Raw genomic sequence first — 15,409 nt, 5'->3', positions numbered from 1 at the left:
CTTGGCCTGCTGTGTTCATCCAGCCTCACATTTTATTATCCCAGTATCAAGACCTGAGTTATGAAAATTTTGGGCCCTTGAACTTTTAAAGAAGGCACATTAGATGTGTATTTTTTCATTAAACTCAGACTGCCATGCTGTCAACAAATGGATAGGTCATCTCCGGCTGTGTCTGCATCTAAAATGGCTTGAGAATGCAGTGGGGTAGTAACCTTTTTAAACCATGCAATTTATATGATATCCTGCTGCTGGTAGCAACTTCTAGCGTTTTGACATGAAAATGCTATCTCCCAGTCAGAATAGCATATAACTTGGAAGGGAAATTGCACATGTTCTAAGTCCCCGCTACTACTTTCATTCTGGTTGGATGAAATCACAGGTTTGGAACATGTTTTCCAAGGAGTTGGGATATGGCATTGAATTGCATCATGTGGAATTTAGTAATGATACACACAAAGTGGAGTAGTAGGTGATAATAAAATACTGTTGATGCGAGAGAACCGAAATAAAAATAAAGTGCTGGAGAAACTCAACAGGTCTGGCAGCATCTGTGCAGAGGGACAGACTTAACATTTCAAGACCAACTGAATGTTCTGCAGAACTGTGGTGGGTGGGGGTGGTGTGGAGTAAGGGTGTAGAACATTGTATTTTTCATCCAGTAGACAAAGGGGAGGAGATGTAAATGAACAGATACTGAGGTTTCTCGGTGCAAAAGACAAAACAAGTGCAATGACAGGAAAGATATAGACATGGAATATAAGTTAATGGTATTTGTGAACAGCATACACAATTAGTTAGCACTGCTGAAAGTTAACTGTGCAAACTGAACATGGACAGGAAATCAAAATGTAAGACAATACTCATCCATAAAAGTTGTTGAACTCAGTTGAGTCATGAAGGCAGTAAAGCGCTAAGGCAAAAATGAAATTCTCTTTCTCCAGTTGGCCTTCACACTGGTAAGTCGGGATATTTCTTATGGACAGAGCAGAATAGCATTTGAGGTTATTCAGGATGCAGAAAATGGAATGGAATTGAGAGATGGGTTCAAACTGGCATCAGGCAATTTTAGGGTTAATGCCAGGAAAGCTCTTTTTCACAGAAAGACTAATCAATACATTGAACAAAATTCCACAAACAGTAGCAGACAAAACTCCCCATGTAATCTATTGAAAAACCATTGTTGACTATCTTGGGGCACATTAGGATAGCTCTGATGCATGCAGTAAAATGGGCTAAATGATCTTCCCCAGTCACAAAGTGAACTCTGGTCAAGTATTGCAGGAGTTACAGTCATTGTCTAGAAGACTTAGTTGAGTGACAAGTTGCTTTAATTAATTCCTTTTGTCATGGAAACTCCATTTTTATTTTAAAGCTCGAAAGAGATACAGAAAAGCCATGAAGCAAATTCCCATCGTATAATTAAAAAGAAGCTTCAGAATTCCTGGTATGGTTCAACAGTCATTCAAGCATCTCATAAAACAAGGAAATTCAACAATACAACATTGTTTCTCTTCATAAAAAGCTTCTTATTGCAGAGAGTTCCACTGTATGATCCCAGGTGAATACATTACTGTATAAAGCATGGATAACAATTGCAAGCATTGTTCAGCCAAAAGCACTTCCAAATTGTTTTAGGAGAACTCATTTAATATTAGAAAGCTGTCATTCTTTTTACATATGAAAAAAAGTTATTTGAGAAAATCAGGTAAACATGCTGACGTGAGAGTACTACCTAACTTTTTAAACTTGGTGATGCACATCACTGGAATGGAGAATGTGCAATCTCATGCTCCCAGGAGAGCTCTGGACTCACTCTGCGAGTAATGATCCGTGGAAACATCCCAGCATATTACTAAAAACTGTATTAAAACCAAAAGAACTGAAGATGTTGTAAGTTAGAAACAAAAACAGAAGTTGCTGCAAAAGCTCAGCAGGTCTGGCACAATCATTTCCGAAGAAGGGTCAGCGGGCCCAAAACGCTAACTCTGACTTTTCTTCACAGATGCTGCAAGACTTGCTGAGCTTTTCCAGCAATTTCTGTTTTTGTTACAAAAAGCTCCAAGTCCATTTATGTATACTCTCTCCCTTTCAAATTTTTTTTTCCATTATTATCCTGAAATCTTTAGTAGAATAAAGGGCTATTAGTGACAAAATAAAGACTAATTGTTAGATCTTTTCAACATGCACTGTTCAAGACAATTCACAAGCAATACCCAAGTAAAGGGAAAACAATATTTATACTGTATGAGAGGAGAGTGTTGAGTGGTTGGTAGAGTGTTGCTACCTAGGACGCTCCAGTTAAACGATGACCAACAGTTAATTCCCAAAGTTTTGGCAAAGGTACGTAGCTCGGGTTGTGGGTGAGGTTGTGGACTTGCTCACCGAGCTGGTTTGTTCTCAATCAGATGTTTAATCACCATGCGAGGTGACATCATAAACAGAGGCTCCAATGAAGCAATGTTATTCTACTCCACTTGGAATTTATACTGTCCGGTCTGTTATGGTGAGTACTGTCATTTCTGGTTCCAATCTCTCTGGGTTTGTATATGGGGCCCAATTCTACATTGATTGCATTACAGGTGGAGAACCATGCCTCTAGGAATTCCCACGCGTGTCTACGTTGGCTTGGGCTACCATGGTTACTTTGTCCCAGTTAAACTGATGGCCCTCATTGTCTGAGCATACTGATATTAAGGAGAGTTTGTCATGTCATTTTGCTGCTAGTTGACGTTCATGTATTCTGATGGCTAGTTACCTTCCTGTCTGTCCGATGTAATGTTTGTGGCAGTCGTTGCATGGTATTTAGTAGAAATTGCAATGGCAGTCCACTGCAATTCCTCTTTCCTATTCACCGACAGTGCCAGATCATAACTTCCTACCGTGTAAGAGTTGAGAGAGTCTGGAGCAACCTTACAATGAAGTCCTGGGCCTGCTCATATACATATATAACACAGTGCAGCAGAATCAATTAGATTTGAAGACAGAAGTGCATGTAGCAAGTGGCCCCTTAATGCAAGAGTAAGAATAGAGGCTTAGATCTCAGATTATCATGTACAGTTGCATTTTGTACACAGACACGATGAATAGAATTCTGAAGAAATCTAAGCCTGAAGACAGGCTTTCATCTTGCTTTCTCCTTGGTCATAAAATCATAGATCATAGACATGTACAGCATGGAAACAGACCTCTGATCCAACTCATTCATGCTGACCAGATATCCTACATAAATCCCATTTACCAGCATTTGGCCCATATCCTTCTAAACCCTTCCCATTCATATACCCATCCAGATGCCTTTTAAATGTTGTAATTGTACCAGCCTCTACTACTTCCTCAGGCAGCTCATTCCATACATGCACAACCCTCTGTGTGAAAAAGTTGCCCCTCGGGTCCCTTTTAAATCTTTCCTCTCTCACCTCGAACCTATGCCGTAATGTTTTAGAATCCCCTACCCTGGGGAAAAGACCTTGGCTCTTCACCCTATCCGTGCCCAGTGTGTCTCAAATCCAAACTCTTAGATGTGAGCTAAAACAACATGACAAAAGGCTTCCCTCTGTTAATTAGATCGTTGTGTCTTGCTTGACAACCAAGCAACACTAAAAATCTTCAAAAATGAAGCATTCCAAATCAAAATGTGTAAAGTCAATCTTCCCATGTTGCAAGAGAAAAGAGAATTCCCAATTATTGCCTGTCTTCCATGTCTTTGAGGCAGTATGAATACGAGGTTCTCTATCTCTTCCATCTGGAAAGGGCCATGATCAGTCTGCATGTCCACTGGAGCTAGTCTGAAGATTTGAGCTAAGTTGGTTGGAGAACTGCACAAAGATCAGTCAAGGATCTGGTCAGTCATCAGAAAGAAGGGGGTAGGCCATGGTCAGTTCTGAGGGTCAACCTTAACGAAAGCGAAGAAGCAATGTTAGTGCCAACTGCTGTGGTAGAGATATTGAAGTAAAGCACGGGGATTGGAGTCAGCAGACTTGAGATGCAGAAGGGACAATAATTAAGAAAGGGAGGGCAACTCAACTTGTAAACAGATCAGACAATGACACACTGGAGAGCATGGGGCATTACAGGGAGGTAACTGACAATCACAACAGCCCTGGATTCAACTGGTGGTGGTGAGCCAGTGCAGCATGATGGTTGGCATGTATGCGATATGGGGCTGAAGCTCAAAAGGTAATGTCATGAGATAAAGTCATAATTCAAAGAGGGTGCGTGGGAATGCCTCAGTACTGATGGGCTCAACAGGGAGTGCAAGAAAGAAAGGAACATGAGGGGTTGAGTTGGAGAGGAAGTGGTCTCTGGATTATTAGGCTGAGCCTGTCACTCATTGAGCCTGTGTTTTCTTTGCACAATGTATGCAAATTAGAAATGTGTAAGATAAACGGAAAATGGTGCGTTGACACCTGGAGTGGACGGAATAAGTGTTTTATTTTCCTCTCTGAGCACGTGGGCTCTACTTGAGGGCGATGTAAGGCCCTCCAGTGGGTAATTCCGTTAAATCAGGCATATTCACAATAAAGTGTTAAAGTCACCTGGAAAATCATAGCTTTCTACATGTGAAAGGCTTGCTGTGTCCAACCATGTGGAATACAAATCCTGGTCACATGCAACCTTGACATTGTCATTACAGATTGATGAGTCATTTCTATGAAGTGGAAGTAATCACAGATGACCTGTGAGCAACAATGCACAAAGACAGTCTACTATCTCATGGGCTACACATGAGCGTTGGCCTGATTTAAGTACAAGTATTTGCCAACATGCTGTTATGTGCAAAGTTGCCTTTCTTGAGTGATGGGAGGTATGGTGAGTTGGAGGTATGGGAGACAAGGCATTAGTAATTGTATAGCACTTACTATTTCCTCCTGCATTTGCATGGTGTGGCCTCTTCTGGATGCATCAGAATAAGGTCCGTATGTCAAAAGGTCCACATAGAGACATTGCATGTTTATTGCAGTCCTCTATGTACCACTGGACTATACTAGACCAATATCTGTATGCAATGTGAATATTTTGCTTCTGACATTCCCCACTGAAGCTCATTGGAACCATGACCAACGTATGCAGCCACTGCAGGGATGTTTCTCACCTTTTATGCATGCTATGTTCAGATTAATTCCATCAATGCTCAATTCATCTGTGATCATCAACACCACAGTCTGTTCCAAATAGTCTGGGAGCTGCCGTGACATCTATATCCTTGATCATTCCTACTTCATTTCAAGAGCTGCATGCTTTACAAGGATAGTTACTGGGAGATAAGGGCTACCCTCTGCAACAATGCTACTAACTGTTAACTAATCCTCTGACAGATGTCAAGCATGCTAGCCATCAGTCAACCCAGGATACAGTGTGCAGAAAATAGGCCTCTTGAACATGAGGTTACAATGCTTGAAACAGTTTGAGGGGACCTTCAGTCCAGATAGAGTGTGCAACATAATCCTGGCAGGCTGTGCTTTGCAGAACTGGAGAAAGCAGAGAGGGGATCTGATTAACACTGAACAGCTGGGAGAGCAACAGCAGTATTCCGAGGAGGAAAAAGATATTGAGCAGACAAACATCATCTTCTGCATTATAGAGTAGGGCACTGTCAAGTACCACAAGCCAGACAGGTCTTCACTAACACCCAGTCCCAACAGATGTGTGCTGGGAGCCAAGATCACAAATTGATATTTTGTTGCTGGTAGAAAGGCAAACAGCTCCCTATCTGTTTCCAGACGCAAATCCAACTTATCTATGTCTTTTTAAATTCCATGTGTTTGCTGTTGTTGAATAAAAACTCTTTTTTAAGACTGTCTGAACACTTTTTGGTCGGTGATGAAACCACAATAAAATATGAGAAGATATTAGGCAAGACTGGGCATTAGGAACAGAGCAGCTGTTAGAATCCTTGTTGATTTTTCATCAATTTTGTTTTTGTTCTTTTATCAATTTTTCCGAATCTCCCCCACTAACATTTGGAAGCCCAGGGGATAGAATGCTGAGTTAAAAATATTACTACTTTTACGTGAGTGAGCTGAGAAGGTGACCCTGATCAGCATGTTTAGAAAAGTAAACAAGGAGACCAAAGCTATACCTGTGAAATAACGTATTAAGGAAGCCATTTACGTAATTTGGTCAGTTTTGTTATTTTCTTTTATTTATCCTTTAACTACATGTGTTTGCCTGTCTTTTGTACAAATCGGAGCTGAAAACAAATGTTTTGCGTTTAATTAATGAGATATTAATTAGATTACCATATTGTTTAATTTTCTGTCTCTGCTAATGTTATTGCGTATTCCATAAATAGTTAAGTCTTTTGCCTAAGATACTAAACCAGGATCTGGAAATAAACTCTTTGAAAAGTCTGGGATTAGTTCTTCAAAAATTTGGATAGGAGGTATTGGAGTGACTATTGGGGGTCTTTAAGATCTTAGCGAAAATTTGTAGCTCGGGTTGTGGATGCAGTTGCTCATTTCCTTGCCGAGCCTGTTGTTCTGTAGTATACAGATATTTCGTTACCTTTCGAGGCAACATCATCAGTGCGACCTCTAATCAAAGTGTTGGTGTTCTGCTTTCTTACGATTTATATGATCTTCAATTGTGATGATCTTGTTGCTTCCAGTTCTGTTGTTTTAGCAGTGGTCTGTATTTCTATGTATTTGTTAATAGAGTTCCATGTTGAGAACTAGGCTTCTAGAAATTCCCTTGCATGTCTGGTCACTTTGTCCTAGTCAAACTGATGGCCCTCATTGCCTGCGTGTATTGAGACAAGTGAATATTGGTCATGGATACTTCAACGTGGGACTCCATTAACAAACATATAGAAATGGACCCTGTATACAAACTGCTGCTAAAACAACAGAACTGAAAGTGACAAGACCATCACACCAGAGGAGCATATAAATCCAGAATGAAGTTGAACACCAGCCCTTCGATTAGAGGTTACACTAAAACACCAGGCCTTCGATTAAAAGTTACGCTAAAACACTAGCCCTTCGATTAGAGGTTACACTAATGATGTTGCCTCGTAAGTTAATAAAACATCTACACACCATAGAACAACCGGCTTGGCGAGCCAATGAGCAACTGTATTGGGGGTCTTCAAAGGCCTAATATAACTCTGTTGCAAATACAGGTATAAAAATGCTGGATAACAAAGTGTGGAGCTGGATGAACACAGCAGGCCGAGCAGCATCTTAGGAGCACAAAAGCTGACGTTTCAGGCCTAGACCCTTCATCAGAAAAAGGGGGAAGGGGAGAGGGTGCTGAAATAAATAGGGAGAGAGGGGGAGGCGGATCGAAGATGGATAGAGGAGAAGATAGGTGGAGAGGAGACAGACAAGTTAAAGGGGTGGTGATGGAGCCAGAAGAGGTGAGTGTAGGTGGGGAGGTAGGGAAGGGATAGGTCAGTCCAGGGAGGACGGACAGGTCAAGGGAGCGGGATGAGGATAGTAGGTAGGAAATGGAGAGGCGGCTTGAGGTGGGAGGAGGGGATAGGTGAGAGGAAGAACAGGTTAGGGAGGCAGGGACGAGCTGGGCTGGTTTTGGGATGCAGTAGGGGAAGGGGAGATTTTGAAACTTGTGAAATCCACATTGATACCATTGGGCTGCAGGGTTTCCAAGCAGAATATGAGTTGCTGTTCCTGCAACCTTCAAGTGGCATCATTGTGGCACTGCAGGAGGCCCAGGATGGACATGTCGTCTAAGGAATGGGAGGGGGAGTTGAAATAGTTTGCGACTGGGAGGTGCAGTTGTTTATTGCGAACCGAGTGTGGGTGTTCTGCAAAGCGGTCCCCAAGCCTCCGCTTAGTTTCCCCAATGTAGAGGAGGCCACAACGGGTACAGCGGATGCAGTATGCCACATTTGCAGATGTGCAGGTAAACATCTGCTTGATGTGGAAAGTCTTCTTGGGCCTGGGACGGGGGTGAGGGAGGAGGTGTGGGGGCAAGTGTAGCACTTCCTGCAGTTGCAGGGGAATGTGCTGGGTGTGGTGGGGTTGGAGGGGAGTGTGGAGCAGACAAGGCAGTCAGTAAGAGAGTGGTCCCTCCAGAAAGCAGACAAGGGTGGGGATGGAAAAGGGTCTTTGGTGGTGGGGTCGGATTGCAGATGGCGGAAGTGTCGGAGAGTTGGCGTTTGGCCTCAGCGATGTAGAGGTCAGTGCACCATACTACAACTGCCCCTCCCTTGTCTGCAAGTTTTATGGCGAGGTTGGGATCGGATCGGAGGGAGAGGAGGGCTGCACGTTCTGCGGGGGTCTTGGGGCCTGGGATGGGGGTGAGGGAGGAGGGATGGGGGCAAGTGTAGCATTTCCTGCAGTTGCTGGCGAAAGTGGCGGGTGTGGTGAGTTTGGAGGGGAGTGTGGAGCAGACAAGGGAGTCATGGAGAGAATTTTCTTGGGGCCTGGGATGGGGGTGAGGGAGGAGGTATGGGGGCAAGTGTAGCACATCCCGCCCCCTTGACCCGTCCGTCCTCTATGGACTGACCTATCCCCTTCCTACCTCCCCACCTGCACTCACCTCTACAGGCTCCATCCCCATCCCTTTAACTTGTCTGTCTCCTCTCCACCTATTTTCTCCTCTATCCATCTTCGATCTGCACCCCACCCCCGTCTCTCCCTATTTATTTCAGAGCTCTCTCCCCCTCCCCCTTTTCTGATGAAGGGTCTTGGCCCAGAACGTCAGCTTTTGTGCTCTGAAGATGCTGCTTGGCCTGCTGTGTTCATCCAGCTCCACACTTTGTTATCTCGGATTCTCCAGCATCTGCAGTTCCCATTATCTCTGGTAAAAATGCTGATTTCGTTTGACTATCCAACTCTGTGCTGTAACTAATTTTTTAGGGTTTTAAGATGAGATGTCACAAAGGGCAGATAACCATGCAGCTTGGTTTTAAATGGTAAACCATTAGTCAATGTGCACTTGCAATGCATTGCCAGCCGTATCAGCTATGGTGTCATCTGAAGCATTTTCTTTTTGTGCCCCTTCCATTATGTGCATTGTGAAAGACAACCCCTGCATTTGTCCTGGTACACAGGCCAGCTCTAAAAAAAATGGTGCTGGAATTGTAGGAGGTTGTTGTAGTGATGGGTACTTTCACTATTGCTGAGAGAAGAGAGTGTGAATGGGGAAGCAAACAGATCTGGTGCATTGCAAGTGAAGCAAACTGTGGAGTATCGGAATGAGAAAGAAATATTACATTGTCAAAATTGACATTTGGCTGATCTCTGGCAAATTTCAGCCTAAAATATCCTAAATTGTGCTGCCATTCAGTATTAAAAATGTCCATTCACTTCTTACGTGACTACCAGCAGCTGCTGATGCAGCGAAAGCAAATAGCACCTCTGCTTTAAAGGCTTGCTCTGAATGGTGCAGGCTAGGTTTGACTGGTCTCATCACTCTCGATATTGGCCTCTTGGTCAGAGATCCATTTAATCAACCACACAACTAGAATGGATTAGGCACTAAAATGATATTGATAGTCACAGTTGGTGTGTTGTTTGCATTGGAGTTGATGGTTGGGATTAATCAGACATCACAATCCTTGCACTTGTTTGCAGATACCATCAAATTTAGCACTCTCCATGTCAATGAATGATTTGATCTTTGTCACATCACAACAGGTTTGTTGATTATCCTCACTAAACATCAAGACACTCATATTTTACAACAGGAAATCAAGCTTCTTCGCAAATAACTGCCATAATCAACTTTACACCTGACAGATAACACAGACTATTGTTAAAATTTGGGAATATTCTGATTCTTATTGTATAATACCCAATCAGCATAAATATAAACACATTTTAAATATACATATAATCTTTCCCTTTTTGTTTGGAAAGTCCTCTAAAAAATATCATGCATTAATTAGCTTGTAGCACACCATCCAACTCAAGACCTTTGGAAAGATAAAACTAATAAAATACTCCAGTGTTAATGTTACATTAGCATATAGATGGAAATTTGCTTAGGACTGTAAAGGACAGCAAATGTCTTTTGATCTAATTATAAAACCAAATGGACTTTCTTATGGATGTGAGTTTGCTCGCTGAACTGGAAGGTTCGTTTTCAGACGTTTCGTCACCATACTAGGTAACATCATCAGCGAGCCTCCGACGAAGCGCTGGTGTTATGTCCCGCTTTCTATTTATCGGTTTACATTTCCTTGGGTTGGTGATGTCATTTCCTGTTCTTTTTCTCAGGGGATGGTAGATTGGCTCCAAATCAATATGTTTGTTGATGGAGTTCCAGTTGGAATGTCATGCTTCTAGGAATTCTCGTGCGTGTCTCTGTTTGGCTTGTCCTAGGATGGATGTGTTGTCCCAATCAAAGTGGTGTCCTTCCTCATCTGTACGTAAGGATACGAGTGATAGTGGGTCATGTCGTTTTGTGGCTAGTTCATGTTCATGTATCCTGGTGGCAAGCTTTCTGCCAGTTTGTCCAATGTAGTGTTTGTCACAGTGTTTGACAAACACTACATTGGACAAACTGGCAGAAAGCCTGCCACCAGGATACATGAACATCAACTAGCCACAAAACGACATGACCCACTATCACTCGTATCCTTACGTACAGATGAGGAAGGACACCACTTTGATTGGGACAACACATCCATCCTAGCATGAGCCAAACAGAGACACACACAAGAATTCCTAGAAGCATGGCATTCCAACCGGAACTCTATCAACAAACATATTGATTTGGAGCCAATCTACCATCCCCTGAGAAAAAGAACAGGAAATGACATCACCAACCCAAGGAAACCTACACAGATAAATAGAAAGCGGGACATAACACCAGCGCTTCGTCAGAGGCTTGCTGATGACGTTACCTAGAATGGTGACGAAACGTCTGAAAACGAACCTTCCAGCTCAGCGAGCAAACTCACATCCAGAACCTCAACCTGAGCTACAAATCTTTTCAAAACTCGCTAGGACTTTCTTATAAACAGAATGTTTAACTTTCAAGGAGAATATTCCAAGTTATATTACTATTTCCTGAATTAACTATGCCTTGATTTCCTTTATAGCATTTTCACCTTACCGTGATCGTTTTGGTGTCAGGTTATCATATTCCACTTGATGTTTTAGTGGAATAAGTGGCCGGATAGCATCGAGCATTGGCAGACGACTTGGCTCATTTATCACCAGTTTCAGGTCTCCAACCAGAACAGGGAGATCCATGGACCTGAGAGACAAAGAAACAATGTCGGCCAGAAGTAAAACAATACCTTTCCTTTTTTTTGCCACTTTGTGTCATCATAACTCCACATTTGGCTCAGTTGATTCATCTCTGGAATTTTCTGTCTGTTTCAACATTGCCGCTGATATTGCCATTTGATTCAACAATAATTATTTCACTCATTCACAGAAGAGAAGCTTGTCTGACTCATTCTTCCCCATCGCAGACTTCCATCTCAATAGCTTTTGCAAAATGGCATATTCCATCTGTGTGTGTGCGTGTGAGAGAGAGTGTGTGCGTGAGAGAGAGAGAGAGAGAGAGAGAGTGTGCGTGAGAGAGAGAGAGAGAGAGAGAGTGTGCATGAGAGAGAGAGAGAGAGAGAGAGTGTGCGTGAGAGAGAGAGAGAGAGAGTGTGTGCGTGAGAGAGAGAGAGAGAGAGAGTGTGCGTGAGAGAGAGAGAGAGAGAGAGAGTGTGCGTGAGAGAGAGAGAGAGTGTGCGTGAGAGAGAGAGAGAGAGTGTGCGTGAGAGAGAGAGAGAGTGTGCGTGAGAGAGAGAGTGTGCGTGAGAGAGAGAGTGTGCGTGAGAGAGAGTGTGCGTGAGAGAGTGTGCGTGTGAGGGAGAGAGAGAGAGTGTGCGTGTGAGAGAGAGAGAGAGAGTGCGTGAGAGAGAGTGAGTGTGCGTGTGAGAGAGAGAGAGAGAGTGTGCGTGAGAGAGAGAGAGAGAGAGAGAGTGTGCGTGAGAGAGAGAGAGAGAGTGTGCGTGAGAGAGAGAGTGTGCGTGAGAGAGAGAGTGTGCGTGAGAGAGAGAGTGTGCGTGAGAGAGAGTGTGCGTGAGAGAGAGTGTGCGTGTGAGGGAGAGAGAGAGAGTGTGCGTGTGAGAGAGAGAGAGAGAGAGTGCGTGAGAGAGAGTGAGTGTGCGTGTGAGAGAGAGAGAGAGAGTGTGCGTGAGAGAGAGAGAGAGAGAGTGTGCGTGAGAGAGAGAGTGTGCGTGTGAGAGAGAGTGTGCGTGTGAGAGAGAGAGAGAGTGTGCGTGAGAGAGAGAGAGAGAGAGTGTGCGTGAGAGAGAGAGAGAGTGTGCGTGAGAGAGAGAGAGAGAGAGAGTGTGCGTGAGAGAGAGAGAGAGAGAGTGTGCGTGAGAGAGAGAGAGTGTGCGTGTGAGAGAGAGTGTGCGTTTGAGAGAGAGTGTGCGTGTGAGAGAGAGTGTGCGTGAGAGAGAGTGTGCATGTGAGGGAGAGAGAGAGAGAGTGTGCGTGTGAGAGAGAGTGCGTGTGAGAGAGAGTGAGTGTGCGTGTGAGAGAGAGTGAGTGTGCGTGTGAGAGAGAGAGAGAGTGCGTGTGAGAGAGAGAGAGAGTGCGTGTGAGAGAGAGAGAGAGAGAGAGAGAGTGCGTGTGAGAGAGAGTGAGTGTGCTTGAGAGAGAGTGTGTGCGCGTGTGAGAGAGAGTGAGAGAGAGAGTGCGTGTGAGAGAGAGTGAGTGTGCATGTGAGAGAGAGAGAGAGAGAGAGTGCGTGTGAGAGAGAGTGAGTGTGCATGTGAGAGAGAGAGAGAGAGAGAGAGAGTGCGTGTGAGAGAGAGAGTGTGCTTGAGAGAGAGAGAGAGTGCGTGTGAGAGAGAGAGTGTGTTTGAGAGAGAGTGTGCGTGTGAGAGAGAGAGAGAGTGTGCTAGAGAGAGAGAGAGAGTGTGCTTGAGAGAGAGTGAGTGTGTTTGAGAGAGAGTGAGTGTGAGAGAGAGAGAGTGCGCATGTGAGAGAGAGAGAGTGCGCGTGTGAGAGAGAGAGTGCGCGTGTGAGAGAGAGAGTGTGCGCGTGTGAGAGAGAGAGAGTGTGCGCGTGTGAGAGAGAGAGTGTGCGCGTGTGAGAGAGAGAGTGTGCGCGTGTGAGAGAGAGAGAGTGCACGTGTGTGAGAGAGAGAGAGAGAGTGTGCTTGAGAGAGAGTGAGCGTGTTTGAGAGAGAGTGAGCGTGTGAGAGAGAGTGCGCGTGAGAGAGAGAGAGTGCGCGAGAGAGAGAGAGTGTGCGCCTGTGAGAGAGTGTGTGAGAAAGAGAGAGAGAGTGTGTGTGTGTGTGATAGAGAGTGCATGTGTGTGTGAGAGAGTGTGTGTGTGTGTGTGTGTGTGTGTGTGTGTGTGTGTGTGTGAGAGAGAGAGAGAGAGAGTGTGTGTGTGCGAGGTGGGGGGGGTAATTTAAGTGCGTACATAATTTTCATATGTGTACCACTATCAACCAGTACTTATTTAGTAACAAACTATTATTCAGAACACAACATGATTTATTGACACCATCTGATCATATGATTAAGCCATCCAATTTACTCCTGGTTAATGAGTATTTCAGACTCATTTAAAAAAAAGTGCCAAAATAGGTGCCACTCAAATGGAGTTGTTAATATTTTGTGCTTTTTTTCCCCCAAAGATGTTTTAAATATGGAATGCATGATGCAACATGAACTCTATTCAGGAGCAGGTCAATGGATACAGTCTATTGCTGTTTATATTTCTTACATTAGGAGATTTTCTTTTCACGTTTAGTGAATTGATAAACATGTAATAACACATTAGAAAGAGTTGCAGAATCAGAATTCAGAATTTTGAAAAGACATCTGGATGATCTTGAAAATTGATAAGAAAAAGTATGGGAAAACAGAAGATCATGATATATGGAATGAAATAAAACAAAACAAAGCACAGATGTTGAAAGTGAGAAACAATATTCAAATATATCCTAAAAAAAACCCCAGCAGTTTAGCAAGTATTTTCTGTACAGAACACATCAGTAAAAGTTACATGGGGAGTTCTTTCACGAACAGGTAAAGGTCACAGCTAAGCAACATTTTAAAAGGAATGAAATTGAAGGAGGAAGGCAGAAGTGAAATCTCTAAGAAGTTACAACGGCAACAAAATTGATTGCAACACTGAAGCACCAGGCCAAAGCCTAATTCTGTGTCCAGGAATTTGATAACTGTTACAGAAACATAACTGGATACTTCTTGTAAATGTACCAAGTGGTGGGAAAAATTACTTGAGTTTCAGTTTGTTTCTTGAGCAAAACATGTAGGTGAACATATGATTTAAGACTAGACCATCTGGCTCCTTGAGCCTGCTTTGCCATTCAAAAAGGTCGTGGATCCTCTGAATGAAACATCAAAATCCACATTCCCAGTTATATCTGATAACCTTTTAACAACATACTTTACTAAGAATTTCTCTACTTCCGCCTTAAAAATATTCAATTTCTCCTATCTTATCATGGAGAAGGTTCCAAAGACACTCAACTCTCAGAAGAAAAAAAACATTTATTCTCTGTTTTAAGTGGGTGACGTCTGATTTTTAAATAGTGATTCCTATTTCTAAATTACCTGATAAAGGGAAACATGCTTTCCACGTCTACCCTGTCAACACCCCTCAAGATTTTATGTCCCAATTATGTAGTCTCTTACTCCAGCAGATACAAGCGTGGCCTGTCCAACCATTTCCCATAAGACAACTCATCCTTCTCAGATATTAGCCTTGAAAACTTCCTCTGAATTGTAATGCATTTCAAACTTCCTTAAATAAGGTGAACAATGCTGCACACTGTACTCCAGATGCAGCCTCATGAATGCGCTGTATACTGAAGCATAACCTCCCTACTTTTGAAGTCAATTCTGCTTGTGATAAATTATACCTTTCTGAATTACTTTCTGTAATGGGATTTATGAACAAGAATACCCAGACTCCTTTGCATCTCAGAGCTCTGAAATTTCTCACTTCTTTACATAACTTGCTTCTTTTATATTCTTCCTGCCAAAATGGACAATTACATATTTTCCTCACATATAGCCCATTTACCACATCTTTGAAATTAAAAAAGTCCTTGTGTTCTCTTCAAGAATGACTTTCCTATCTATCTTTGTGCTGTGAGCAAATTTGGTAACCATACCTTCTGTCCCTTCAACCCAGTCATTTATATAAATTGTAATTGAGTGCAGTTCCAGCACTAATTCCTGTAGCATACGAGTCCTTACATCTTCTCAAGCTGAAAAGATTCATTGACACGTACTCTCAGCTTCCTGTTAGCCAATCCCTCTTCTAATATGCTATCCCCTACATCATTAGCCATTATTTTTCACAATTGCCTTAGATGTGGCACTTTATCTAGTGGTGCAAGTACAGCATATCCACTGGTTCCTCGTTTATCCACAATCCAAGTTAGACACACAGATTATTTGGTGTATTAATGTTTCATATGATGCAGTATTCACATAACAGTATTT

The 15,409-nt window shown here is 43.0% G+C and overlaps 1 protein-coding gene across 3 annotated transcripts in view; it reads right to left on the bottom strand.

Annotated features, from left to right (window-relative positions):
• The window catches only part of ush1c (Usher syndrome 1C), a 211,973-nt gene that overhangs the window by 159,753 nt on the left and 36,811 nt on the right, over positions 1-15,409 (bottom strand). For all 3 annotated transcript variants that reach the window (XM_059652022.1, XM_059652023.1, XM_059652024.1), the window contains exon 3: positions 11,026-11,169. In XM_059652022.1, the coding sequence (XP_059508005.1) occupies positions 11,026-11,169 (144 nt within the window). The remainder of the gene's footprint in view (positions 1-11,025; positions 11,170-15,409) is intronic.

This window comes from Stegostoma tigrinum, chromosome 17 (genome assembly GCF_030684315.1).
Source record: "Stegostoma tigrinum isolate sSteTig4 chromosome 17, sSteTig4.hap1, whole genome shotgun sequence".
Taxonomy (NCBI): Eukaryota; Metazoa; Chordata; class Chondrichthyes; order Orectolobiformes; family Stegostomatidae; genus Stegostoma; species Stegostoma tigrinum.
The sequence above is the reverse complement of the archived record's forward strand: the minus strand, read 5'-3'. Positions and strand labels throughout refer to the sequence as shown.